This window comes from Amblyomma mixtum, chromosome 1 (genome assembly GCF_055824585.1).
Source record: "Amblyomma mixtum isolate Tamu chromosome 1, ASM5582458v1, whole genome shotgun sequence".
Classification (NCBI taxonomy): Eukaryota; Metazoa; Arthropoda; class Arachnida; order Ixodida; family Ixodidae; genus Amblyomma; species Amblyomma mixtum.
Window position 1 is genome coordinate 240544077 of NC_143012.1, and position 27697 is coordinate 240571773.

The window sequence follows — 27697 nt, forward strand, 5'->3', positions numbered from 1 at the left end:
GCCGCTTGCGTAGGGCTGTTAGTACTACGAGCGATACAAGCCAATTGACTGAAAGCAATTCGCATTCTCGCCTTCTCCGCTCCCGCCAGCACTCACTGGTGCACAAATACCAGAAAATGTGCAATTACACGATCTAATAGGTTGGTACGCTAATGGAACGCTATTACCACTTACTGACAGGCAGAATCGCCGCACCTGTGTTGAGAATTCCAATCTCAATCGGGTCGGCGCACTGCTCAAGTCGCTGCGTTTGTTGTATCTCTGGCACGGTTATGCATAGTGTGGCTTTTTTTTTTTTACAGTGCATTCTATGCGATTTCAGTCGAATAATTTATTCCAATGCTAGGCAGAGTTTACCGTCCTGTGCATGCTGTGCAAATTAAATTAGTATTTTTGCACTAACGACATGTTTATTTTTTTCAGGTGGCGATCCTTACACCCACCCGATATTGACGATCATGTGGGGCGGCGAAACGAAGTTGTGGCCAAATTTGTGAAGTCCTGACATAGTGTACTGCTGAATTAAGAGCTCTGCCAAGGCCGTCCAAATACTTGGTCTCCTAAAATTATGCACAGAGTATAGTTTGGTAACCCACGCGCTGCGCTTCGTTCCGCGCCCGATATTAGACACAGGCAGTGGGTTTGTTTCTGTCTGCATTTCGTTCACAAAGTGCGGTAACGTTTAAGCTTTTTGTTGGCGCAACTATTTTTTGTTCACCAACTACGTCCACTGCCAATGCTACTCGGGACCGGCGGAAAAGCGGTGAAAAAATGGACACCGCAGACGTGCTGAGACCTTCGCATAACATGGTGCGCGTACATACAGGCGGCGTTTTTTTTTTTTCTCTACTTTCGTCGACTATTTCCGCAACCAATAAAACAGTGATGTCTAGAAGACGTTGGTGTTCCGTACAACATTGCTGCTTTTGTTGTACAGACGCAAACACGCGCTTGACCGGTAGCTAAGCAGCCGCGGACGTTGCTCCGCGCGCGCCGGATTATCAGCCCAGGGGAGGACGGCAACAGTGGGGTGTCGCGCAGCGCACGTGTTTGTGAGTATTTCTACCTCTCCTGCCCGCTCCTCGTAAAATGGTGTTAGCAGACAAGCATATGAAACTGAGGGGCTCGTTGTGACAAACATGTGAAAGAAGCCAATAGTTACGGAAATCAAGAAAAGCACAGAGGGTTTTTTTATTTGTGGTGTTGAGCAATGGGGCATTAATGGTGTCACCAATGTAAGGCTGGATGATAACTGATTATAAAGTACAAAAACAACCGCACGCCACAGGTGGGATTCGTACCCACGACTTCTCAATTCGGAGGTCGTGAGCTCGGATCACACCGGCGGCGAGTTTTTTTTTTTTTTTCTAGTAAATAATCTTTCATCCATAAATTGATTACACCCTTAATTTCTAATTGCTCAAAGCCACAAATTACAAAAATGAACAAACATTCCCTTATGCTTTCTTTGGTTTCGGTGCATTTGGCTTCCCTCACATGGAGTGCATTGTAGTTCACTTAGAGGGCACGGATAAGCGGAGGACAGATGGCATAAATGGTCATGTTTTAAAGAAAGACATTGGAAAACAACATGTAGAAAGCTGAAAGAGTTGAGAGTTCGTACTTCAGGTGATGTCGTTCAAGCTGAAAGACGTATATCGCGCAGACGGGTTTCACTACGGCGTTGAGTGGCATCAATGTTAGCACAGTCATTCGATTCTCGTCCTCGATGAGCGAGGGTGTGGGAATTTCCCAATTCTCAAGCACTACCAAAAACACAACTTGCTATAAGTTGGTTTTGAAAATGATTAGTGAACATTCATTTTGACGCAACTGACCTGTACGGCTATTGGGCAAGAAATACTCGTAGTCACGCGTGTGCGGAGGCATGTCCCCACTACGGGTGGCGACATATACAGGGTGTTTCACGTAACTTGAACCAAGCATTTAAAAAAAGCGGTAAACCGCAACCAGTTCAAAACAACGATATATTGTTTGCCATCATGTGGCGCTCCTCAGAATATTTTTTTTATTTCGCTTGATTAGTTAATTAACAAAGATGAATTATGCAAATTTTCAAATATTCATTTTAGTGCCAAGACCATTCATTACGTTAGGTTGTAGAGCAGGTTTACAAACAACCGATCCAGTTTATTGTAGCATCGTATCTCCTACGGGGTCCTTTTTTCCGGCATCTAAAGAAAGCCCGCGAAATATTAAAAAATACCACGTGACTACGCTCGTGCGCTACTAGAGTTACTGTATACCATAGAGTTTCTTACTATTACCTAGAGGGAAAGCTGGCAGCCCGTCTATGGGAGTTTGCATGGCGACCCCTCGAGACCACTTCAGCCACCATGGGCGCTCAAAGCATCATGGGGCGGTGAGCTACTTGTTGCGGAACTACAACTTTTGGCCAAAAAATAATAAAAAAATAAAGCTGTTTGATAACTACAAACATCCTAGCATTCAATACCTTGTCTAATGATTGCAACAAACGAGCAGAAAAGCATTTAAGTGCAAAGTTTTCTCAAATGACTCGCTCTCCTATTAGCCCAGTAAAGAACACTATAAAAACTAATATTTCGTAATTAACAGGTGCACTTTTAAAAGTAAATATATTTTCAAAAAAATGTTGTTGCTTAAACATTATAAGAGGTTTTTAATGGCATTTCAGAAAAGTGAAACCTTTTATTGGCGTCGTGTGTCGTCGTGTTTTCACTACTAGGGTATTTTGCACACTGCGTTCGCGCGAAAGTCGTCTGCACACACACGAACAGCGTTTTCGGAATGAAACATCTCAGTAGTACCGCTCCGTGTTCCTAAAAAATTACGACTGTGCCGCAACAAGTAGCTCACCGCCCCATGATGTTTTGAGCGTCCATGGTGGCTGAAGTGCAGCGCCGCCAGCTTTCCCTCTAGGTAATAGTAAGAAACTCAATGCTGTATACCAAATTGCAGCACTCTCAACGGCGTTTCGAACAAACGGAGCGTGCCCGCTGACCGTGGCGAAGTGAACGGCCGCCGCACCGCTGCGGAAAGTGCTGACGCACTGTCAAACCGCTGCTAAGAGCGGCGGCCGTTCACTTCGCCATGGTCAGCGGGCACGCTCCGTTTGTTCGAAACGCCGTTGAGAGCGCTGCAATTTGGTAGCGGACGAGCGTAGTCTCGTGGTATTTTTTCATATTTCGCGGGCTTTCTTTAGATGCTGGAAAAAAGGACCCTGTAGGAGATACGATGCTACAATAAACTGGATCGGTTGTTTGTAAACCTGCTCTACAACCTAACGTAATGGTCTTGGCACTAAAATGAATATTTGAAAATTTGCATAATTCATCTTTGTTAATTAACTAATCAAGCGAAATAAAAAAATATTCTGAGGAGCGCCACATGATGGCAAACAATATATCGTTGGTTTGAGCTGGCTGCGGTTTACCGCTTTTTTTAAATCCTTGGTTCAAGTTACGTTAGTGCCTGCGGGAACGTGGCGCCCGCCTGTGGCGGTTTAGGTAGGTTCGCGCAACGCTGGGCGCGCGTTTCGTCCTCTTGGCCGGCCGCCCTACAAAGGTGCACTCAGCGCACGCGGTTGGGAAGCGTTCGCGCCTCGAAAGACAAGCGGCCACACCTCGACGCGGACGTCCGTTTAGTTGCTCCGGTACATCGTCAGTATCGGTTTCGCCTCCATCATCATCAGCAGCAGCAGCCTGACTACGCCTACTGCAGGGCAAAAGCCTCTCCCATGCCTCTCCAATCAACCCTGTCATTTGCCAGCTGTGGCCATCGTATCTCCGCAAACTTCCTAATCTCATCCGCCCACCTAACTTTCTGCCGCCCCTTGCTACGCTTGCCTTCCCTTGGAATCCATTGTGTTACCATTAAGGGCGATAGACTATCTTGCCTTCGTATTACCATGGTATTACATACCCTGCTCAAGCCCATTTCTTCTTGATTTCGACTAGGATGTCAATGACCCACGTTTGTTCCCTGACCCACTCTGCCCTCCTCCTATCTCTTAAAGTTACAGCTATCATTTTCATTTCCATAGCTGGCTGCGTTGTCCTTAACTGAAATTGAACCCTTTTCATTACTCTCCACGTTTCTGCCCCATAGGTGAGTACCGGTGAGATACAGCTGCTGTATACTTTTCTCTTAAAAGGATATTGCTAAACTGTCATTCTCGTTCCGAGAGGACCTGCCAAATGCGCTCCAGCCCGTTCTTATTTTTGTAGTTAATTGGTTGTCGTGATTGGGATCTCAGGTCACTACTTGCCCTAAGAAGACGTATTCCCTTACCACTTCCAGCACCTCGCTACCGACTGTAAACTGCTGTTCACTTCCGAGACTGCTGAACATTAGTTTTCTGCATATTAATTTTTAGACAAACTGCTTTTCTGCTCTGCCTGCATAACTCATCAACCTTGATTTGCATTTCGTCTCCTGAGTGACTTAGCAAGACAATGTTATCAGCGAATAGCAGATTACTGAAGTATTATCCCTTAACTCTTGTCCCAGTTATTCCCTACCCAGGATTCCTGCAAACAGGCGGTGAATAGCAGTGGCCAGATCGTGTCTCCCTGCCTGACACCCTTCCTTAATAGAATTTTATTGCTGACTATGGAGGGCTATAGTACCTCTGCAGCCATGCAATAACGCGAAACCCACCACAAGGAGTACACACCACTCTTTATGCAGATGATATCTGCATCTGGAGCGAATCCAAACCGCCCCACGTCACGCAGCGACGTCTTCAGAAAGCATTACTAAACACCTCCACGTACTTGGCTGCCCGAGGACTTCATCTTCCCCCGGAAAAAAGTGTTACAGTGGCACTCACCACGAAAAAAAAAGACCAAATATCCGCTCCTTCTTCGTGGAAAGGTGCTACACTACGTACGGATCTAAAGGTTCCTCAGTACTGTCACCGACCGAAACGTCTCTTGGACACCCCATGTTAAAAAACTCCGTGCGAGAATAGCAGCAGCATCACAAATCTTCAAGTTCATGACAGGAGCACGTTGGGGCTGCAATTGTCGCTTTATGGTTCCCCTTCATAAGGCCTATGTTGATGGTCCTTTGCGACACAGTTTACCGATTTTGCATAAAATGTCTTCATCAAATAATAGGACGCTGGAGGCAGCGCGAAGCACCTTCTGCCATCTCAGGAATAGTTGCGGAAGCAGGATCTCACCCGCTCGAAGTCATCGCCTCACAGGTAACGATTCTAAACCATCTACGTCATGTACTTCAAGTGGACAAAACACTTCCTGCACCGAACCCATATAAACCACAGCAATTCCGGCTTTGGTCAAGCTGTGCAGCTATCGCACCTTCCTGTCATCAGGCAGCCACGTAAACTACCGGCTAGAACTTTTCCTCCTTGGACACTCTCATCTCTTGAAAACAAGCAGTTCATACCGGGTATCACTGCGAAGAACGGCATGCCGCAGGCTGCGCTGCTACAAACTGCTCTGATCTACTTAGCTGAGCAGTATTCGCAAGACACACACACGTCTTCAGGCTCAACTTCTCACGACTCCTCATCATGCGGCCTTTATATGTGCCCTCATCAGGCCAAATACTTTCATGGCGCCTACAGCGTAGAACACCCTCCACCTCAGCAGACCTATACGGAATAAAATAACATCTATCCTATATCTTGCGCCATAACACAGGACGCTGGGTAATCGTCACAGACTCGCAAGGAGCACTACAAACCTTGTCCAACCTATAGACTGAAGAGAACAAATCACCAGCCAATTTCTCATGACATTGGATACCTGCGCCACTTGGCTGTTGCTGAAGGCTAATGTATAATTGTTGAGTGGATCCCAGCTAACTGCGGCATCCTGGCCAACGAGAGAGCATACGAGCGGCCTGCAAAGGTCTACAGCGTCGTAACTATAAGCGCATCTTCTCCACTCGCCAAGCGATACACCTAGGATGAAAAGAACCGCATCTGGAACTTAGTTATTATTACCCATTTCTCCAATCCGTCGACCCATAGCTGAAATCAAGACTACCACTCGGGCTTCTGCGTCATCTAGAAACATTTTGTCATCGCCTTCGTATTAATGTTGCACTTACGAACAGTCTATGACACGTTTCGATGATGCAGGTAGTCCGTATTGTGACAACTGCGGCTCAATCAGTGCTGCCAACCTCCAGCGCCGCTTCTCCCTCACTTTGCAATAAAAAAATTCCCTAGATTTCCCTATAGATACGAAAATTAGCGTTAAATTGTAAAAAAATGTACATTTATGCGTAGTTCAGTAGCAAGTTTTATCATGCAGCTACCCTGTTACCAGACGTTGATAAGCAAATTAGCTGTAAATTTGAAACGAACGATCTAAAATGAACTTCTATATGAAGCTACAAGATAAACCATATAGCGCTCTTTGGAAATTACAAATTAACGGCTCTATACCGTGTATGTGTATGTTTTTTTTTTCCCCCTTTACGCAAGATATTAGTAAACATGCATCGGCATGTGTAATTAACTGAATTTTTTTCCCTCACGTTGTGTCGGTTTCGACTTCAGCCGAAGGATACCACGTGCAAAATGACTGGAGGTCGCTTGAGGAATGTACGGAAACTGCGACATAAAAGCTGCTTGTCCATTTGCTGCGATTGCTCTAGACGGTGACTGACGTAGCAGTTTTAGTCAATTAAAACAATGAAGCAGTGATTGTTACAGATTTTGTACGCCTCATATGACATCAACTCACTTTGTTCGTTGGGGTGGAACTGTGAATTATGGTTTTGGGGCGTCTAACGTCCCAAAGCGACCCAGGCTATCAGGGATGAAATAGTGAAGGGCTCCGGAAATTTCGACCACCTGGTGTTCTTTGGCATGCACTCACGTTAGACAGTACACGGGCCTCTAGCTACAATTTCACCTCCATCGAAATTCGACCGACGCGGCATGGGATCTAACCCGCGTGTTTCGGGTCAGCAGCCGAGCACCATAACCACTGAGCCATCGCGGCGGCAGAACTGGGAATTGTTCCTCTAGTTGGACTAGCTAAGATTCCCAGCAAGGCGCTCCTTTCTCAAACAAAAATGACGCCCTTGTTCTTTCCTAGTTATCAAAATAAACAGGCAGATATGCTTACTGAACAGGAATTTCTCGTCGTGCAGTGAGCTCCAAACACAGCGTGAGGAAGGGGCGCGCGTGTTGAGGGAAGGCGGTGGCACGCCAGGTCACAGCAGCGGGTGCCACTGGCCACGTAAGGGATAATACAGGTCCGATTACGTCCGAGTAAAGGCTGGTTCGCATGCAAGCGACTGAAAATTGAGCAGCGCAGTGCTGCGAAAAATTTGTAACTTGTTGGAAGAATTGCCGCTCTGACTGCTGGAGCCGCCGCGATGGCTCTAAACAGCTTTTGCGCCGCAGCAGCAAAGCGTTTTCACTGCCATGTGAAACAGGCTTTAGTCGGGTGCGCGGCGGGGCTCTGCGGGCCTCCGTCAGTTGTAGAGAAAAAACAACGAATAGCTTGTACTGTCTTACCAATTTGAGAGAGAAAAAAAAAACTCTCCGAGAAAATGAAATTTCCCTAGATTATAAAAAAAGAAATCCCTTTTCCCCTAAGCAACGTTCAAATTCTCTAGATCTCTCGATGTCCAGCGTACGCCAACGAACGAGCGCGCTATGAAGAATGCATGCAGTCCGTCGCCCAAGTGCCACTCACAGTGGACTCTGAATTAGGTCCTTTAGGCTGCTACAGACAGCAACGACATGCAATGATATTCATATTTGCCTATCTAGACGCTATTGGTGTTTCAGACAAACTAAATTTCCCGAACACTTCATCTCCCCGATGTACAGGGTTGGTCAAAAGTTCCCAGGCCACATGGTCCACTTTTCATCAGTATATCCTGGCACTTAAGATTCCGATAAAGCTATCAATGTTGTCAGATGGTAGGACGATCCTTCTTTTATTCTCTACAGATATTTTGAGCTTGGAGGGTACCTCAACGGCCCAACTATGCTAGCGGAAAGCAAACCCTGTGGCCTTGGAACTTTTGACTGACCCTGTACATGCACAGAACTTGACTTCGCTCTCATCCACAGCACCCATCATGCAGTGAACTATTGCGTTGCAACCCTGTTCAATGACCGCACTCTTTTCTAGCACCCTCCTTCCATCTTTACTCCCCCATTCCCACCCCTACGCAGAGTAGCGTGTCAGCGGATATTCCCGCCGGATAAAATATCTGTCTTTGATTAAAGAGCTCTCTCTCTCCGCGACCATTGCCGATACATTTCAGTATTTTTACATAAGGCCCTTCTACACTCTATTTCCGCAATGCCGGCATGACTGCTGAGGTTTCGACAGAATCAAATGCTTTTATCATAATCTATGAATGCTATATATAGAGCTTGGTTATATTCCGCGCATCTCTCGAGCACTTGATTGATAGTGTGAATATGGTCTATTGTCGAGTATCATTTACGAAAACCTGATCATTTGGTCGATTGAAGTCTAAGGTTCCCTGGCTCTATTAGCGATTACCTCAGAGGCAACGGACAGCGAGCTGATCGGTCTGCAATTTTTCAAGTCCTTGACGTCTCCTTTCTTGTGAATTAAGATAATGTTAGTGTTTTACCAAGCTTCTGGTACGCTCGAGGTCATAGGCATTGCGTACACAGGTTGGCTAGTTTTTCTAGCACAATCTCCCCTCCGTACCTCTGCAGATCTGCTGTTGCCTGATCCTCACCAGCTGATTTTCCTATTTGCATTGCTCCTAAGGCTTCCTTTACTTCCTCTTTCGTTACTGGAGGGATGTCCCTGTGCTGTGCGCTACTGCCTCTCTTATTAACGTTCTGATCACATTGGCAGATTACAGATTTGCGTAGAACTCTGCGGCTACTTTAACTATCTTTTCCATATTGCTAATTACATGTAGTCTTTAACTCTTAACGAATACATCTGGTTTCCGCCTATGCCTAGTTTCTTCTTCTCCGCTTCTAGGCTACCACCGTTCTTTAGAGCACGCTCAACTCTCTCCATATTAAACTCCCTTATGTCAGCTACCCTGCTCTAATTAATTAACTTTTGATAACTAGCTAGCTGCCAGTTCTATTCTGTCTGCGGGTTTAGACGGCTTCATGCTTTGGCGTTTTTTAATCTGATCTTTCGTCTCCTGAGAGAGCTTGCCGGTATGTTGTCGAACCAACCTATCGTATGCTTCTGCTGCGCATTCCGTAATGACAGCTGTGAGATTATGGTTCATTTTTTTTTAACATTAGGGTCGCGTCCTCAGTTTAAGCCTAATACCTGTTCTGCAACGATAACCTGAATTCCTCTACTTTCCCTCTAACCTCGTTTCAATAGCTGCTTCCGTTCCCTCTTCAAGTCTAGGCTACTTCGAAACCATATCATCCGGTGGACGCTATAACGCACACTTCCGAAGATCTCCACATCCTGCACGACAGCATACACAAGGTTTCTTCGAAAACTCGCCTCCGAGGCAGACTGCGTCGTCGCTTTTTCATCACCGAAAACCTCAGAGCCCTTGCATACACAGTCGGCGGGCGAACACAGCCTGACCGATAACGCGCGTATCTTATGCCTCACTGCCTGTGGGCCTCTCTTCACAATGACATGCGCTATCGAGTGGTCACCTGTCACCTGCGAAGCTGTCGTAGTAATCGACGTCATCCCGGAACGCCGCAAACGACAGTATTCGCATCCGGCAGCAGCGCCGTCTAGCCGGGACAAAAGGCGCAAGGCGGACGACTCGTCGCTTCATGCGTGCGGCAGCACTTACGTTGGGGACATCGACAAAGGATGCACCCTGCCGGTTTCGTGGAATACTCTAGCTTCTAAATACACCCCCAAGCGCACTGTCCAGCACTGTCCTGAGTAGCGGCTGTGACTTATCTCTTTGGCCTGCTGTCAAATTTGACAGTCCAGCCGTGGAGCCAAGACCGCACAAACACACGGCGCACAAACATGTAGCGCTCCGTCCGTCCGTCCTCGGGGAAAGGAAAACCAGACGCGCACACAACACCTCCATTCCACACATACCACAGCGCTCGCCACATCCGTAAGCGGGCTTCCTCTACTGCAGTGCACGTGCGACACATGTACTGCATTGCGGAACTGAAGTGTCGCTCGCTCTCGTTGTTGGTCATTGCAGAGCGTTGTGACATCTTGCGGGCCCGTATGCTCGCACAGGTCTGCTGAACTTTTCCAGAATGTTATATTCATGCTAAATTTATATTACGGCAAATTGTGTCAATTATTGCAGCAGGTGTTGTAGTACACATGACAAATGAGAACACCACATTGCGGAAAACATTGCAGCATTATTTTTGTACATATGCTGTCTTTACATTGGCAAAGGAGGACACTATGGCCCCGTTAACGCAACCTGAAAAGGTAATATTGGTACAATGTTTCATCAGCAATTTGTGCTACTAGGGAGATGAACTGCCAGAGTCAGGGTATGTCGTCAGGGTAACTTTGGGAACACTGTATTGTAGGACGACATCTGGGCATTCTCACTACTCAGATCGGTCCAAGCGCATCAGATGAACTTATAGATAAAGTGAAGTAGCACTAAGGAAGCAGCATATCGACGTGCGATGTATCGAAATCTTACCGTGAAGGAGAGCAAGGATCGTGCGACGAAAAGAACGCTTTGAAATGCGCAGTAAAACTATTTTCCAACGAGTTCGAGGAATCTAAAAGTGCAATTCTAGCTTATTTGGTTATAAAGAAGCGAACTCGATCGCCACAGGAAACTGAGAAAGGAAGATGCGAAGTCTTTTAAGATATAAAGGAACGCCAGCTCGCGAAACCGTTTAGAAGCACCGCCTTCAGAGCAAAGAACGCCAGTTCTCAGGGAGAAGCTGGCACAAGGAAAGAAAAATTCTGTTCTGTGGCCCCACACGCAGGCATGCCGGTTTCATGTGGGCGCCGCGATATGGCTCAGTGGTTAAGGATAGTGAGCCGAAGTTCCTGGGTTCGAACCCGGCGCTACGTTTCGATGGAGGAGAAACGCAAAAGGCGCCCGTAGACTGTGCGATGTCAGCGCGCGATAAAGATCCCCAGGTGGTTGAAATTATTCCGGATCCCTCCATTATGGTATACCTCTTTCTTCCTTTCTTCTCTCACTCCCTCCTTTATCCCTTTCCTTGTGGCGCGATTCAGATGCCCACCGAGATATGACACAGATACTGCGCCATTTACTTTCCTCAAAAAATGGCTGGGGTTCAACGTTGCTTGAACCTAGTTATACGAGAGAAAGCTCTGTTCCATTGTCCCAAATCAAATGGCATGGTCAAGGTCAAAGGTCAGGTAATCTATGGCCACAGTCATATGATCACGTGGTCATACTACCACAGCTTGGGCCATACCACCACGCATTTAAGTTCGATTTGACCTTGTGAGGCATTGAAGGTCATTGTCTCATCCACATCGAAATCGGCAGTTGTACCCGAAGGAGTGGATCTATCGCTATAAAAACAAGCACTCAGCTTTTTGTGCACCTTCTGCCATCTTCCCGTTTTTTGCGGCCTTTTGCGAGCTTCCGACATGTAGAAGGAACGCCGCTCAGATGCGGGGAAGCAAATGACAAGCGAATTCACTGCGCCTCTCATTGTGACGCTTGTACATCCCGAAACATTGTCAGACCACGACCCTGTAGAGCAAATTTGGAAAATGCTGGCAGCATAACATTTGCAAGCAGTTCAGAGAATCGTCTTCTTCTTACTTCGTTTTCTCCTACGTTTTTCATCCTGCCGAACACCGCTATAAGAGCTAAGACCTATTTTCAGCTGACCAGCTCAACTGCTGCATTTGCAAAGGTTTTTTGTTTTTTTTTGTTTTCCGTGACCAGAAAGAGGTGCCGTTTCCTGTCTTTGTGCTTTTGATTATGTTTTAAAACTCTAAAGAATGTTTCGAGTAAGAACCACTGAGGAAACAATGCGCTTGAAAAGGCAAGGTCAATCGAGGGAAGGTTTAGATCCTCTCTTGTTGTGTTCTTCTTGTTGCGCCGCCGTTCATTTCATCATGCACCAACTCGCCCCTCAGGCCATTCTTCTGCAGACCACTGCGGACCCGACCCCTAGCAACGGATGACCTCGTGTGATAGAAGCCGATCCGAACAGCATTTTAGTCCTTATTATACGTTGGACTGCTGATAAAGTGGTGTTGTAGTGACTCTGAGAGAAATTGGTAGCTCGTGTAAGTTTAACGAACAGAGAAATATCTTGATCAAAAAGAATTAAGCGCTCTTTCCAAAGCACACTCTAGAAAAAAATTAAAAATTGCTTGGGTTAATTAGACAACGTGCTCGTTCCCTCAGCGTCAATTACCCGTATTACGTGGACTACCAGAACGCCACCAGAACGCTGAAAAGCTGGCCCGCTGTCGCATGGTTGAGTAAGGAAGTAGGAGGAGAGCGAGGGTAATTACAGCCGTGCGCTGTGAGATGCGATTACATGCTGGAGAACTCCAAGTGGACGAAATTAATCCGGAGTCGTACTCTACAGCTCCATCTCTCTTCTTTCTTTCGCTTCCTCTTTCATCCCTTCCCCACGGCTCGGTTAAAGTCGCAGCGTAAGATGTATAATCACACTCATTTTAACGAAGTGGTTTGTAAAGAAATAACTGATATGACGAAGGAATGGCTATTTCCTTTGGAAGCTTCCGTAGAAGTCCGTGAATCTCGTTTTTACGAAGTAAAATATCACTACAAAGGGATATAACGAATACCAAGAGAACCGCACTGGCCATTTCGCGCTGAGTAACAGTGCTCAACACTTTCGTACCCGTCCGAAGCTACAAACTGAAATTACCGCGCTCAATCTGCTCTGTCGAGAGCCGCGTCTAACGGGACCCGAATGGTACGTTTCTCCAGACGTTGCGTCGGCGACAAAAATTTGACGCCGACGCACCGCGATCTTCGTCAAAAAGTGGGTATGCACATAGCCCGCTGAACGATGTCGCGCAGAGCGGTACCCGTGGCTAGCTGCGCTATGCTGCGCCTCGAGGGTTGCCAAGTTTATTGGAGGTATACCCCAACCTCCTTGCTGCGCACGGCCCGCTGCGAGCGCTCTGTGCTTCTCAGGTATTGTGTGCAGTAAATTTTTCGCTTCCACGGCGTGGTCGCATGGTTTGCCCGTTTGGCAGTTTGTTTGGCGTGCTTGACGGTATAGACGCCCCACTTATTACAAGAAACCAAGATTAGTGGCAGCGTTGAAAAACGAAAGCGCAAGACAAAATCCGGGGACAGAATGCGTCCATCTTCAAAGCAGTTGCGTCGGGTATAAATTCGTGTGAGGTAGCGAAGGACTTTGGCGTAGCTCCGAGCATGCTGTCTACGCTTTTCGAAAACAGTAATCACTATAACGCCGCCGCCTGCGCTGTGAAAGGGACAAGAAACAAGAAGAAGCAAGAATGGAACATTTCACCTCAAAGCAGTTGAAAGGGTCCTTTTCAGTTCGTACTTCGTTAGCCTTCGGTATGGCGTATCTATTCTTCACAGGATATTTAGCGTCATGCAGTGAAGTGCTGTGGCCAGTGGCACGTGCGAAATGGGGGCAAGCCAACCACGACGGGTGTTCATGTTAAAATTGCCGCCGCGTACACTCTTTCAAAGCAGCCTGTATCGGCTTCAGCGCCTAGAAATTTGGGCTATTGCGGATAGGTCTTTCCCCGTCCTCTACGGCATTATTCCTCCAAGACCCATTTTATGGGTGCCGAATTCCCAATGCAGGACAGTCACGGATAAGCGATGTGCGTAGGCGCGAAGCTGATGTACTCGGTTCGTGTACCTATATTCGGGTGCGTCGGGGGCGCTCGGCTCAATTCATACCAGGCGCGCGACATGTATACGTTCCCTACTCATACCGGCAACAGCTAACGAAGAGGTCGCGGGACCCCCTCGATTTCATTAAAACGAGGTTCCACTCAGTCGAATCTCGTTATAACCAAATGGTTTATAGCGAAATAATGAATATAACGAAGGAATGACGATTCCCCGTGCAAACTCAGTCATCACAGGCTACAACGAAGCTACGGCTATAACGAAGCAATCGTCAGGCCCCTTCAACTTCGTTATAGCGAGGTTCAACTATCCGTGGCTGAGGTTTCCACCGGGGCTGGGACAGTTTACTGTGTACTTCTCTTTCTGAACCAATTTATTATTTATGAACAGCAGTGCAGAATATCGTAGTAGTGACTTCGAGGCTGAATGACGGCGCCAACGTGTGCAATCACTGCTTCGCCCTTGACCGCACATTCACTGACAGTGCGCCCCTGAAGTCTCCTCGAAGCAACTGGTACCCAGTGACGGCGCCGAAGGAGGCGAGGGGTGGCGGGCATCACCCCAATAATTTCCTGGGCCAGTGCCGAGTGCTGCGTTTAGACGCTGATCATGAAGACGTAATAGAGCCCGTATTAGGCTCCTTGGCGGGAGAGCGAGTGCACGATGCTCCCTCCTATCGCAGCGTTTTGTTTATTTCATAATTATTAGCGGCAATCGAAACGAAGCATAATATACTTATCTAAAACTTAAGCCCCACCCCCCTCTCGCCACCCCACTATTACAAATTCCCTGGCGCCGTCCCTGCCGGTACTCTGCACAATAAAGATTGGGAGGAATACGCATAGGAGTTGCGTTGATCCTAAGTACTTCTTTATCCACTTTTCCAGCAGCGCTTTAATCCTAAATCAATGATAATCACTAGTAATCCTCAACTATCTGCCAATCTCCGCTTCACGGCCATGTTTTGCGATTTGCTTATGTCGCCCCCTCTGTGGTGCGCTGTTCGAACGAGAAAGTTTGGCATCGTCAATGAAGCCTCCGCAAGGTGTCGCGACCGGTCTTGTGACGTACGTAAACACAGAAATGCTGGAACAAGAGAGAGCGAAAGGCGGAGGCAGGGAGTGAAGAGGGGCCCCCAGGAATTTCATAATGGCTGGCAGTAGCAGCTTGTCACAGCCAGCGAGTGTAAAATAGACTTTTTTGTCCACATGTGTCAACAACCCCAAGCGTAGCAAGTTGGCGTCCTAGTCCTCTGGCTGAACCTTATGCGGATCTTACGTACGCGACATGGCATGTCCCGAGTCGTCGGACTGGTGCACAGTACTACTGAATTCTTCTTGGTGAGGTCTGCGGTCTTGTTTTATGTCGCTACGGTTGCGCTCGACCGTCGGCGTGATGCTTGTTCGTGACGAACCCGGCAACTACCGGCATCGAGCCACGCGGAGTTCAGAGTCAACGTAGCGTGGCAGCGCGGGTTCAATAACACCGGTGAGCTTCCGTCCGTGCCGTGATTACGGCGGCCTCCGCCGCGGCGGCAAGATTTTTTCCAAGGTGAGGAACCGCTTCGGGGCCAATTCGCCCTTTCGCTTGCGGTTTCTTTCTTTCTTCCCGGAGCCGGTCCGGAACGGTTTCTATTTCTAATAAAGTGACAGGGCGTTCTTAGTTTTCCTCGCAAGAAAATCTCACGCTAGCGAAAGTTTAAAGCAATCGTCTTCACGGTTTGGTGCGCTCAAGAGCGAGTATTACGCGCTGCCTTCTTTTGCTCGGCTGAAGTAGGGCAGCGCTGGGAGATGCTCCCGAGCGCTTGTGATCATTAGGCGGTCAACGCAGTTCTACAATGTGGTGCGTTGTCGGAGAAGCTGGGAGCATAGCTTGTTCCTGAAGCGAAAGCGCTTCTCTGCTTTGGCTTCGCTTGAAAACATTCCCCGAGTAAATGCTGTTCTTTGTGGATCACTTACAGCGGTTGCGAGTTGCTCGGCATTCGATGCTCAAGCGTATCGACAGCCGTTATTTGCCTGCCCAGCTGAAGCATCTGTGTTTGTTGCAAACACGAATTTTTCAATAACCGTTAGTGAGAGGTTTAAATATGACCTAGCCGGGCGCTCTTTGACAGCTCGATAGTCCGTATGGCGGGCATTTCAAAACAGTGTTCTTCCCCCCTCATTAAAATTCCTTTCTCTCACGAAATAATATAATCGCTTCCGCACTTTCGTGAGACCTTATTGATTTTTCATTTTCAAATTTAGATCTATCGAGCTGCATTTTTGTCGGAGTTGAAATCGGACAGCAGTGTTTCTGTGGCACTGTTCCGTCTCGTATCGATCCGGAACCTAATAGCCCTGTTTGTTTACGCTCGATAAGTGCCGTGTCTTCTGAAGCATCGAGCTTCCGCACATTGATCGCAGCACATGTGTTCAATATCTGATGTCACTTTTTCAGGGACCTGTGTGTGCGCGCCCCGTGAACTCTTAAAGATGGAGCTCAGGAAGGTAAGCTTTGACTTTTGCGATTGGTTCTTGAATGACAATCATTTGAAGCCTGCTTTTCTTTTTGACACGATTCCGTCTTTTGCTGTTTTCAGAGCCTAAGAAGAAAGTTCTCGGGAAATATACGGTTGGTGTATTACTTCCTTCACCGCCTGTTGTCATAAACGTATTATGTTTTAATTACAATTTAGTTTTTGTAGGTCTGTTCAAGTATTTGATTCCTTCAGCAAAGCTAAGTCATAGTTAAGCATTTGCCAGATAAGTGTTTTGTGCTTATCGATTTCTGATTGGGTGCCCCAGTGCTTGAGCAAATCCCCTAATCTGTGACATCTTTTGTGCACATACGAGGAACTGTTACACTGACCCGCATTTCTCCATCTCTTATCTCACTAACATGTCACTTTCCAGCTCTGAAAATGAGAAGTGTTTCAGAAAAATGCTGCATTTTTAAGTTCATTCAGCTGCGTTGTTACACTGCAAAGATTACATGTTGGACTCGGTGCATAAGTGTTTCACAGTTAGTTTCAGTAACTACGCCTGTGATCAAAAGAACTGTCACCATTGCATGGCACAAGCTACAGTGGAGCAAACTTGTTCCTTCAGTTATTTTGGTAATGGTACCAATCAGTGAACAGTGAGACTGCCAAGATGGCACTATTTTTAAAGAACTAAGTCCGGTCATAAGTTTTATTTTGTCACAGTTCAGTATTTTGCGTGTTACTGAGAAATATCAAGCAAGATGCTGAGTGCTGTTCTAGACCATCAAACTGGATTTTTTATGGAGTAATGACTTGTGCTTGTGCAAAACTGTGCAGGTTTGGTGAGAATTGAGTGATCAGAATTCTGAGCTCTTAAGACTAAGCACAACATATTTTTAATTTTTGCAGGTCTCCTGTTGTCAGAAGAGACAACCAGGCAGAAGTCGTAATCAAGGGCTGGCTCTACAAGCTTGAAGGAGCAACAATAAAGCAGTGGAAAAAGCGGTGGTGCATTCTTTCAGACTACTGCCTGTTCTATTACAAAGGTTTGTGAATGAGCATTCTTGCTTTTTAACCCTGTAATTCTGTACTGATATTAGCATTGCATGTCACAATTGCAGTGCTATGTGTACCAATATTGGTAGTATTTACTTTTGTGCAGAAAGTAATATAGAATCTCTATATTAGCATTGCATGTCACAAGTGCAATGCTGTGTGTACCAATATTGGTATTATTTACTTTTGTGCAGACAGTGATATAGAATCTCTATATTAGCATTGCATGTCACAAGCGCAATGCTGTGTGTACCAATATTGGTATTATTTACTTTTGTGCGGACAGTGATATAGAATCTCTATATTAGCATTGCATGTCACAAGCGCAATGCTGTGTGTACCAATATTGGTATTATTTACTTTTGTGCGGACAGTGATATAGAATCTCTATATTAGCATTGCATGTCACAAGTGCAATGCTGTGTGTACCAATATTGGTAGTATTTACTTTTGTGCGGAAAGTAATATAGAAGCTCTATATTAGCATTGCATATCACAAGTGCAATGCTGTGTATACCGATACTGGCAGTATTTACTTTTGTGCGGAAAGTAATATAAAATCTCTATATTAGCATTGCATATCACAAGTGCAATGCTGTGTGTACCGATACTGGCAGTATTTACTTTTGTGCGGAAAGTAATATAGAATCTCTATATTAGCATTGCATGTCACAAGCGCAATGCTGTGTGTACCAATATTGGTATTATTTACTTTTGTGCGGAAAGTGATATAGAATCTCTATATTAGCATTGCATGTCACAAGCGCAATGCTGTGTGTACCAATATTGGTATTATTTACTTTTGTGCGGACAGTGATATAGAATCTCTATATTAGCATTGCATGTCACAAGTGCAATGATGTGTGTACCAATATTGGTAGTATTTACTTTTGTGCGGAAAGTAATATAGAAGCTCTATATTAGCATTGCATATCACAAGTGCAATGCTGTGTGTACCGATACTGGCAGTATTTACTTTTGTGTGGAAAGTAATATAAAATCTCTATATTAGCATTGCATATCACAAGTGCAATGCTGTGTGTACCGATACTGGCAGTATTTACTTTTGTGCGGAAAGTAATATAAAATCTCTATATTAGCATTGCATATCACAAGCACAATGCTGTGTGTACCGATACTGGCACTATTTACTTTTATGCGGAAAGTAATATAGAAGCTCTATATTAGCATTGCATATCACAAGTGCAATGCTGTGTGTACCGATACTGGCAGTAGTTACTTTTGTGCGGAAAGAAATATAGAATCTCTATATTAGCATTGCTTGTCACAAGTGCAATGCTGTGTGTACCAGTATTGGTAGTATTCACTTTTGTGCGGAAAGTAATATACAATCTCTGTATTAGCATCGCATGTCACAAGTGCAATGCTGTGTGTACCAATATTGGTAGTATTTTCTTGTTTGCGGAAACTAATATAGAATCCTCGCAGTGTTATGGAAACTGCATTTCTGAAAACTGTTCTCAATGCAAAATAAAGCTGTGACCTGCCAGGGGTGTAGAAGACACTGTAAGATTACTCATTTCAAATGGTTACCCTTCCTGTGGAACGACAAAAAATTTGTACAAGTGGTCTTCTACATCAGCAGGCGATGGAATGATACTGAATTTTGATATTAATTTGAATTTATATGCTGGAGGATGTGCACACAGGTTTATTGTTATGAGTTGTTCAGAAATCAGCCAGCCAGCTCAGAAATTAGCAATTAGCCAGGTAGTTTTTAGCCATAAAGTCATTCTGTTTTTCTCAGTACCTCCTATTGTAAGGTTTGCAAATTTTGTTCTGTTTTCGTTGCATAGACTTACAATGTTAAAGGAACACGGAAGACTAATTAAGGTTGGCCCATATCGATAAATCACCACATTCTAATGACAAAGGCATTCTCAGCAAATGGAGATTTCAGAAAGGCCATAAAATTAAATACAGGTGTTTCCATCACCAGCCAATTTTGCAAGTAAAGTTACACGAACCAACAGAGTCTTTTGGGTGTGGGTGATGAAGCCTTCACAAGCTTGAATTGAGTGACAGGAAAATTTTTAAATGCCCTTTTTCTCATCAATTAATGCATCTTTTGGTGCCTCGAAAACATCAATCAGCACAACCAGAAAGAGCCATAATCGATTTTTATTAAGAAGAAAAAATTAGATGGAGTTGACCGCGGGGTCTATTTAAGCTTGACTGGGTTTTTAGCCACTGGGCTTGAAAGAGGCTCTTCTGGTTTTATCTCATGTTTTGTGTAATCTGATTTAAATGCTAGTTGTGAACTATGTGCTGTATTACTGCAGCTTACATATCTTACTCTAGTGGCAGACGCCACTTTTCCAGTGTTAGTTTTTGTTGTGCTAGTAACACAGTACTTGTCGACATTCAAATTTGAGATAGTATATCATGCCATGCAATATTCTTAATGAACGGTGTCTAGCTTACATCACTTCCTTTGTCCTGGGACCTCATTCTTTTTTTCTGGCAAAGACTGTGGAATTGTCTAATCTGTTTTATTTTGCTTTTGTCCTCTTTAGGAGGAAATTTTTGCTGACAGTTAAACAATGTACACATGTTGTCTTTTTTAGGTTCTGAAGAAGAAAAATGCTTGGGATCCATTCTGCTGCCAAGCTACAAAATCAGACCATGCACAGCCGATGACAAGGTTTCACTGAAGCATTCATTTGTGGTATGTTTGATGAGAAGCTTGGTTCCTTTATTCTTATCATGTTTTGAACATGTCTTTTAAGCTTCGACTTTATTCCAGAGCAATCAGTTTTGATGACATTGCTTCGAGTTTGTGTCGTTGGCTGATTTCGTTTTAAACATCTTTAGTTAACCCCATTGACTATCTTGGGTGCACTTTACAGGTGCTCGCTCCTGCATTCTGCGTTGTCGTCGGTGTTGTCAGCATAATCGGTTGTCCAAGTAACAGAACGAAAGCCACCTAGTAGGTGGCTGCTGGGAAAAGATGCTGGAGGGTGACTAACAACCTAGCATGCCACCCGCCACTAGTGGCATTTTGCGTCTAAAGAGCTGCACTCAAACTTCGCATTAGCGACTCTCGTAATTGTCTGTCAGTGTTTTTAATAGGAGTGGATGCCAACCTTAAGAAGCTATAACTTGTGAATCACTTGTGAACAGTTGCCATGAATTATCTTGCAGTGTGTGTTCGTGTGTCACAGCCTTCAGAAACTGTAAGGCGTATTTACTGCCGACAGCAGATAAATTCTTGAGGGCTGTCTGAAATTGACTCTCTCTGTTGGCCTATTCTGCCTGAGCACTAGTATTGGATGGGGTGGAAGAAATTTTTTGGCAGGCATATGACTCGTCATGAATGGCTTATAGTAGAGATCAAATTTTAGTTGCAGGTCTTCTTCTTTATAATGATGCATAACACATTAGTATACATGTTCTACCATGTGATATTTGCCTACGACATCTAGGTAGTTCATATAATTCAGTTTCTTGTCTTGTGGTGTTTTGGTTTCTACAATTGAATGATGACATTGACGTCAAAGGTGGGTTCAGGTGATGTGAGGAATAAAAAAAAGCTTCAGTATAATCCCTGATACATCATTTTTTCATTACTGTTCTTGAAGGAGGCCACACTAATCATTGTAGGTAATTAGAACCACGCATAAGCACTTATATTGCACTTTTTTCTATACCTCACGTAACCCAAACCCTGACATTGCAGCCGTCATTTGGTTGTTGAAACCAAATCCAAAGCAACATTGAGAAGAAACTCAATTGTAAATTAATTATCACTCTTAGGGGAATACCACCAGGTGATTCATGCGTATTTATGTAGAACTCATCATTACAAAGAAAGGTTGGTTTGGTTTATGGGGTTTAACGTCCCAAAGCGACTAAGGCTATGAGAGACGCCGTAGTGGAGGGCTCCGGAAATTTCGACCACCTGGGGTTCTTTAACGTGCACTGACATCGCACAGTACACGGGCCTCTAGAATTTCTCCTCCAAAGAAATTCCAGCCGCCGCGGCCGGGATCGAACCCGCGTCTTTCGGGTCAGCAGCCGAGCACCATAGCCGCTGAGCCACCGCAGCAGCCATTACAAAGAAAGCATGCAAGCGAAAATTTTATGCCTATAGTCTTTCTAAGAGTGGCGCTGTGTATGTGTTGAGTGCATGTATAGGAATCGCCGAACAGAGCAGCATTTTGTGATCACTCACAAAATTGCTATGTCGTCATAATCATCATCTTCATTGTTGTCATTATATTTACAATTAATTTGGCATATTCAGAGAAGATTTTACATGATAATGTATGCAACTCGTTCGGTTGAAAAGCCGTTGCCGTGACCTAGGTTTGAAGAAAGGCCTCAGAAACGGGACGGAAATATCAGGAGTTTCAAATGAAAAATGAAATTCGCCAGCATTGGGGTTTGAACCCAAGCCCTTTGCGTGCCAGGCAGGCACACAACGCATTTGCCACAAATGGTCATTGGTTCAAGTGTGTTAGAGGGGCACCAAGTGAACACATTGTGGCGTGTTCGGCGGCAAAGTGTGTTTGGCTTGCATACTGATGTCATCATACATAAAAAAGAAAGTGAAGGCGCTATCGTGTCTACCCTTGAAGGGGCCGCGAAACACTGCTTGGGGGGATACCGGCTATACTTCAGGTGGATTCTTTATGTCACACAGATGCTGACTTAAAAAGAATTACAGGAATCGACGCACAGGAACGGGAGTTATTCAATGAAGAAATTTCAAAATACAAGCAAACAAAACGCTGCCCTCAACTCGATTTTGGTGGGGCTTCCCACTCCTATTTCGCTCTCCCAATGACGGCACCTGGCGCAACCAATCAAAACAGCCTGCCAGAGCACGTCGCGGAAGTTTGCACTCCATGGTTGCCTGCTCTCTGTAACTCGTTATTGCTGAGACTGGCAGCGTCGTTTCCATGCCAGAGCCCCTGGTGGTGTATTTTTATTTTACTTGCTTTGCAGGGCTTTTATCTAAGACGAACAAGTTGTTTTTGTTGATCTAATATAAAACACCCACAGGTGACAAAATGTGTCTCTATTCCTTTACACAATTTGCAGTATATTTACTATTTGTTCAATCATCAAGCTCGCGCCAGGTGATGTCATATCCGCTGCTAAAACCCGCCACTGTGTGGGGACGCCATCATAGCCATGAATTTGTTTTTGGGAGGACATTAAAATATTAAAAAACGGAATATACGCGGTGTTACCGATGCTGTTAGCACCATTGTAACTCACTGTATGCGATCAACAGGCAAAACAATCAACTAAGGTTGTGTTTCTGGGCCCCTTTAAGGCATAGCTGAAGTGTGCTCCTAATTTTTTGGCTGTGCTTTTGGTGCCAAAATGGAACAAGGTCCATTCAATCCATTTCCTGGGCATATTGTGTTTAGTTGAACAAGTCAGCCAAAATGACAAAGCTTCGGCTCGTGCATTTCACTACAATGAGTCACTGTGCTAGGTGCTTTTTTATGTGAGTGTGCAAATATCAGTGAAAGTGGTGGATGCATGGTTCTAGGACGCTTTTCGGTTCCAGCACATAGCTTCATGCAGCCATTTTATATTTCAGGCCGAGCACCAGAACACCAAGACCTACTATTTTGCTGCTGATAACAATGCCAGTATGTGCCAGTGGATGAATGCCATGTCCCTTGCGGCTCTCATGCAAAAGGACACCGAACGAAGGTAAGGCGCATTCGTTTGTTGAAAGTATTCAGCTACAAGTGAAGGGTATTTTATGCACTTTATGATCGTCATGTGTGAGATCTTCAGAATACAAAATAGTGGAATATTCGTAATTTGTTTGTAAATAGTAAGCTAAACACACAATATTTTACTGCTTGAAGTAAGGTGCTGGAGATGATGATGATTTGATTTTAATGGCACAAGGATGGCTTGGCTGAAAAGCACAATGAATAGGATACTGGAAATAGGGAGGACATCTCTGTAGGCCTACAAGAAGAAATTAGCCGCACATTACCAAACTATGAAAAGCAGCTTATTGACAACATTTTTTTCATAAGCTTGAAAGCTTATGAAAAAAAAAACAGGTGAGAACAATTCCGGGAATGCAACAGCAAGCAGTGGAAAAGTACAGATGTAACATTGAGGGATAAATAGAGAGCAGTGGGTTCCGTTTGGCTCTTTGGAGTGCTTTTTGAGTTCCCCAAGCACCTGAACTCATGCATGCCTTATTCCCCCTGCCTTTCTTTTTTCCTATTAGTGACTTTAGTTTGGGACTAATCGTACTGTAGCTGTGTATAGTCGACTGTTTTGCTCTACAGACTGTCATTATCAGTTGCATGTATTGAATATAAGCAACTTTGCTCATTTTTGCATGCATGCTAGGCACGAAAAGATCAAAGCCAAGGCGTGTGGTGTTCCTCAGCTCGTCTTTTAAGAGTCATTGGAGTGGTAAGGTAGAGAAACTTGTGAGAACAGTGTGAGAATAGATTAGGAGTAACTGGACTTTTAATGGTAACCACGATCCATGCACTTTTTTTTCACCATACATAGTCAAGGGTGGTACCCTTCTTAGCACCTGCTTGAAGAGGTCATGTGATCGAAAATAGGCACAAAATATATTCCACCATGGTAGGTTTCAATCCGCGGTGGCTCAGCAGTTAGGACGCTCAGCTGCTGTGTCAGAGTACTCGGGTTCAAGGCCGGTCGTGGCACCCGTGTACTGTGTGATGTCGTTGCACATTAAAGATCCCTAGTTGGACTAAATTAATCCGGAGCCCTCCACTACGGGGTTCCTTATAGCCTGAGTTGCTTCGGAACGTTAAACGCAATTTACCGCGCCGTTTTCAGCTTGCCTGTCTGTGAATTGCAGCTACAAGGAGTTCATGAAGGAACAAATGTTATGATGCAGGAGTTGAAGGTGTCGTTTTTCCTCTCACAGCCGCCAAGCGCTGCCACCGCCTCACGGACCACAAGCTGCAGCCGGTGGTGCCCAGGCCTTCCTACCTCCTGACTACCAGTTCCCGCAGCACGCAGGGCCACAGAGGCATGGCCTTCAGCATCATGCTCAACGACCCTCCGACGAGTCCTTCGAGGTCGAGGCGTACTCTGCTGGTGCAGTGGCTGACGGCCATTACTTGGGCAGCGGAGATCAGTATCCATGCTCCTACACCCGCAGCCCCATCTACGACCAACGTCCTCCTCCGCCCGCTGCTCCGCGACAACGGCCCTGCCACCCTGTATATGCCAACGCGCCCCCAAAGCCTCTGCGACACGGTGCGACATCGCCAAATGCTGGTGACGGTTGCAGTGGTAGCGGTGGCGCCTACGACGGATACAACAGCTACGAGGGCTACGACTTCTACGGGGCCCAGGAGCCTTTGCCAGCCTACGCAGGTCGGCCCGTTTCGGCCCACTACGGAGACAATCTGGCAAACTCAGTGACAACTAACCAGTTGATGAGACCCCGCTCGGCCGACTTCTTGGAGCGGGACGATGACTGCGGTGCGGACGACGACGGGGAGCTCTATTTTCGCAAGAGGAGCGCTCCTGCCATTGCTACAAAACCTCGCCCCAAGTCCAGCATGGCTCATTACGACTGGGAAGATGAGGATGAGGCGCGGGAATGGCGAGGGCATCAACAGCAGCAGCAGCAGCAACAGTGGAGGTCTCGCACCATGGAGACTGTGCCACAGTCGAATGCATTTCATGATCAGCCACAGTTTGGGACATCGCCATCACCAGCCAAGGGGGCAGGGGGAAGCCCCGGGAGTGCAGTGCAGAGCAAGAAGGCAGCTCACGTGAGTTCCGTTTTGCAGCTAGTTGGTGACTTTTTCTGCAAAGTGAATTCATTTATGTCAAGCAGAATGACCTTCCCTATTGGTTCTTTTTGGCCTACCTGTTTTCCTAATTCCACTAAATGGAAGCGTAGTAGATTTCTGTTCCATTTGTTTCATAAATGAAAATAGCCAGCAGCATTTAGTCTTTAGCATATAATCTCTGTGTGAACTGACATTCGCTGGTTGCATAGCAAACATATACCGTGATGGTCAAAAGTAAGCAGGCAACGGGGTTTTTTTTCTTAGCCGTGTTTCAGAGCACTTATTGTAATACAAGGAGAGCCTTTGTCCTCACCTTTATTCCGAACCCTCTGGTCTCTAGGGGTGCCTAAGGTCTCCACTATACGGATGACAAACAAATTTCATTGCCTGGTTTCCTTTGGCAAAGACAGTACATCAAGTTCATTTTCATTTTGGTTTTCTGTACTTGCACTGTGTTGTTGGTTCTGTGTTCTGCTGTAAGACACAACAATGTAAGATAGCTCATCCACTGCTGGGCTCACAGTGTTTTCGTTGCATTAACCAGCAAACTGGAATATGGCATGGCACTGGGCATGAATAGGGGCAGCACGTAAACTATGGGACTAGATTGAGTGACCACTGGCTTTGCTTGTTACTTGCGCTGTTGTTGAGCTCTTTTTCCATTTTGCAAGCACGGGTGTTAACGATTGAATAGTTGACTTCAAGATCCTCATGTGTGCTTTTGCCACCAAACAGTTTGCTTTCTCTTTTGCTCTCACTTTTATAAGCTGGTTGGAAACACAATTAACATTTCAAGCAATGCGTAAAAAATTTCATAGGTTGGACAGCATGGCAAGCTATGGAAAGGACTATAATAGGCGCAACACTAGTAGACAGGAAGAGAGCAGAGTGGGTTGGGGAACTAATGGGAGCGTATGATATCCTAGTTGAGGTCAAGAGGATGTGGACATAGCCAGGTCATGTAATGCGGAAAGCTGATAACCAATGGTTCCTTGTTTTATCAGGAGGGCGGAAGAGTCAGGTGGGCGGTTGAGTTTGGAAAGTGGGGAGAATAGGGTGGAGTGCAGTGTGAATTGGTGATCAGTTGGAGAGGTCTTCGTTACACAGTGTACATAGCTCGGCCAGTGCTGCTGCTGATGAAGGTGAAAAACCTTTTTGGTGCTTCCCGCATTGGCATAGAAGGAACAGTCCATGAAGAGGCTTTTGGAGTGGAAGCAGCGCATGCTGCAGTCTCCCCTCTGCAAGAAGCCCGGCCAGCAGCAGCAGCAACAGCAGCAGCAGCACCGTCACACGGTGCCTTCTCCTCACGAGCTGCAGTCGGCCGTGCTTCGCAAGACGCCCGTCCCTTCCAGCTCGTCCTCCTCACTGCCCCCCGAACGCCCCCCACTGCCCGAGGAGTATCGGAGGCGGGCTTCCGAGGGCTCCAGGCCAACGGACAGCTCACCAGGAGGCCACTTCTTCGCCGCAGAAACACCGCGTGGCGCACCTGTGGGCCGGGCCCAGGAGACGTTTGCGCCGCCTGGACCAGACCTGATCCGTAAGTTTGCTTCGCTTTGCCTGTTCTTGCAAACTTTCACTGCATTAGTTGTTAGTAAATCTTGCCCCAGTTTTATGTTGTAGATCGTCCACGCATAAACAAATTCCTCCCCTGCACCTCGAGATTGAGAGAATTAGATAAGGACTTCGAACGCATAACCACTCCCCACTCCTCCCGGCGAACTAAATCCAGTTTTCTGAAATTCCTCCCCATCCCCCATGCCTGCTAGCACTGAACATTAGCATTACAGACTCGTAACTATCCTGTGAGCTTTTTAATGAAGTTCATTCAAATTGGTGTGCAAATAATGGGATGTGATTAGTAGTTCCTCAGGGCAAAAATTTCATGTTTATTTGAAATTTTAGTGTCGTTCATCACAAATGATAGCAGTGGCTTCAGCCGCCGCGGTGGCTCAGTGGTTATGGTGCTCGGCTGCTGACCCGCAAGACGCGGGTTCGATCCCGGCCGCGGTAGTTGAATTTCTTTGGAGGAGAAATTCTAGAGGCCCGTGTACTGTGCGATGCCGATGCCACTGCACGTTAAAGAACCCCAGGTGGTCGAAATTTCCGGAGCCCTCCACTACGGCGTCTTTCATAGCCTTAGTCGCTTTGGGACGTTAAACCCCATAAACCAAACCAAACCAAAGCAGTGGCTTCAGTGAGCGAGAATGTTAATTATAATGTCAAATTCTTTTCTCTGATAGTGCTCTCACATGCCAGAGGGGGATGAGCACTGGTGTAGCCTTTGCGCGATACTTAGTGCACTTCACGATGCACTTACAGCAGCCTGGAGAAGGCTGAGTGCAACTTGGCATGCCTTTTGATGACAGTTTGTCCTTATGCTATATTGGAGCATGTTTACCCTGAAGTAAAATCGTTTAGCAAACAGCCTCTCATGCAGCCATTTGCCATCGCTCTCTTTCCTTTTAATGCAGTCGCGAAGAGGCTTTGGTTAGGTATTCTGACTCCACCCAGAAATCATGTCTGGCTTAGATTTGTTTAGAACACTATACTTCTGGGACTACGTTAGCTTAACTTTTTCGCTTTGGGAAGCGGAGCTTCTATCTGC

General features: G+C 45.9%; 1 protein-coding gene across 5 annotated transcripts in view; it reads left to right on the forward strand.

The window, feature by feature from the left end:
- The first annotated feature begins 14891 nt into the window (after window positions 1-14891).
- Window positions 14892-27697, forward strand: part of kmr (pleckstrin homology domain-containing family A member kramer) — a 64740-nt gene continuing 51934 nt past the window's right edge. For 4 of the 5 annotated variants that reach the window (XM_089565252.1, XM_089565259.1, XM_089565265.1 and 1 more), the window contains exons 1-8: window positions 14892-15330; window positions 16219-16268; window positions 16361-16392; window positions 17153-17289; window positions 19888-19988; window positions 22878-22993; window positions 24213-25071; window positions 26272-26629. In XM_089565252.1, coding sequence (XP_089421378.1) covers window positions 16254-16268; window positions 16361-16392; window positions 17153-17289; window positions 19888-19988; window positions 22878-22993; window positions 24213-25071; window positions 26272-26629 — 1618 coding nt within the window. In that variant the 5' untranslated portion in view covers window positions 14892-15330; window positions 16219-16253. The remainder of the gene's footprint in view (window positions 15331-16218; window positions 16269-16360; window positions 16393-17152; window positions 17290-19887; window positions 19989-22877; window positions 22994-24212; window positions 25072-26271; window positions 26630-27697) is intronic. The other variant, XM_089565254.1, reaches the window with a different exon arrangement.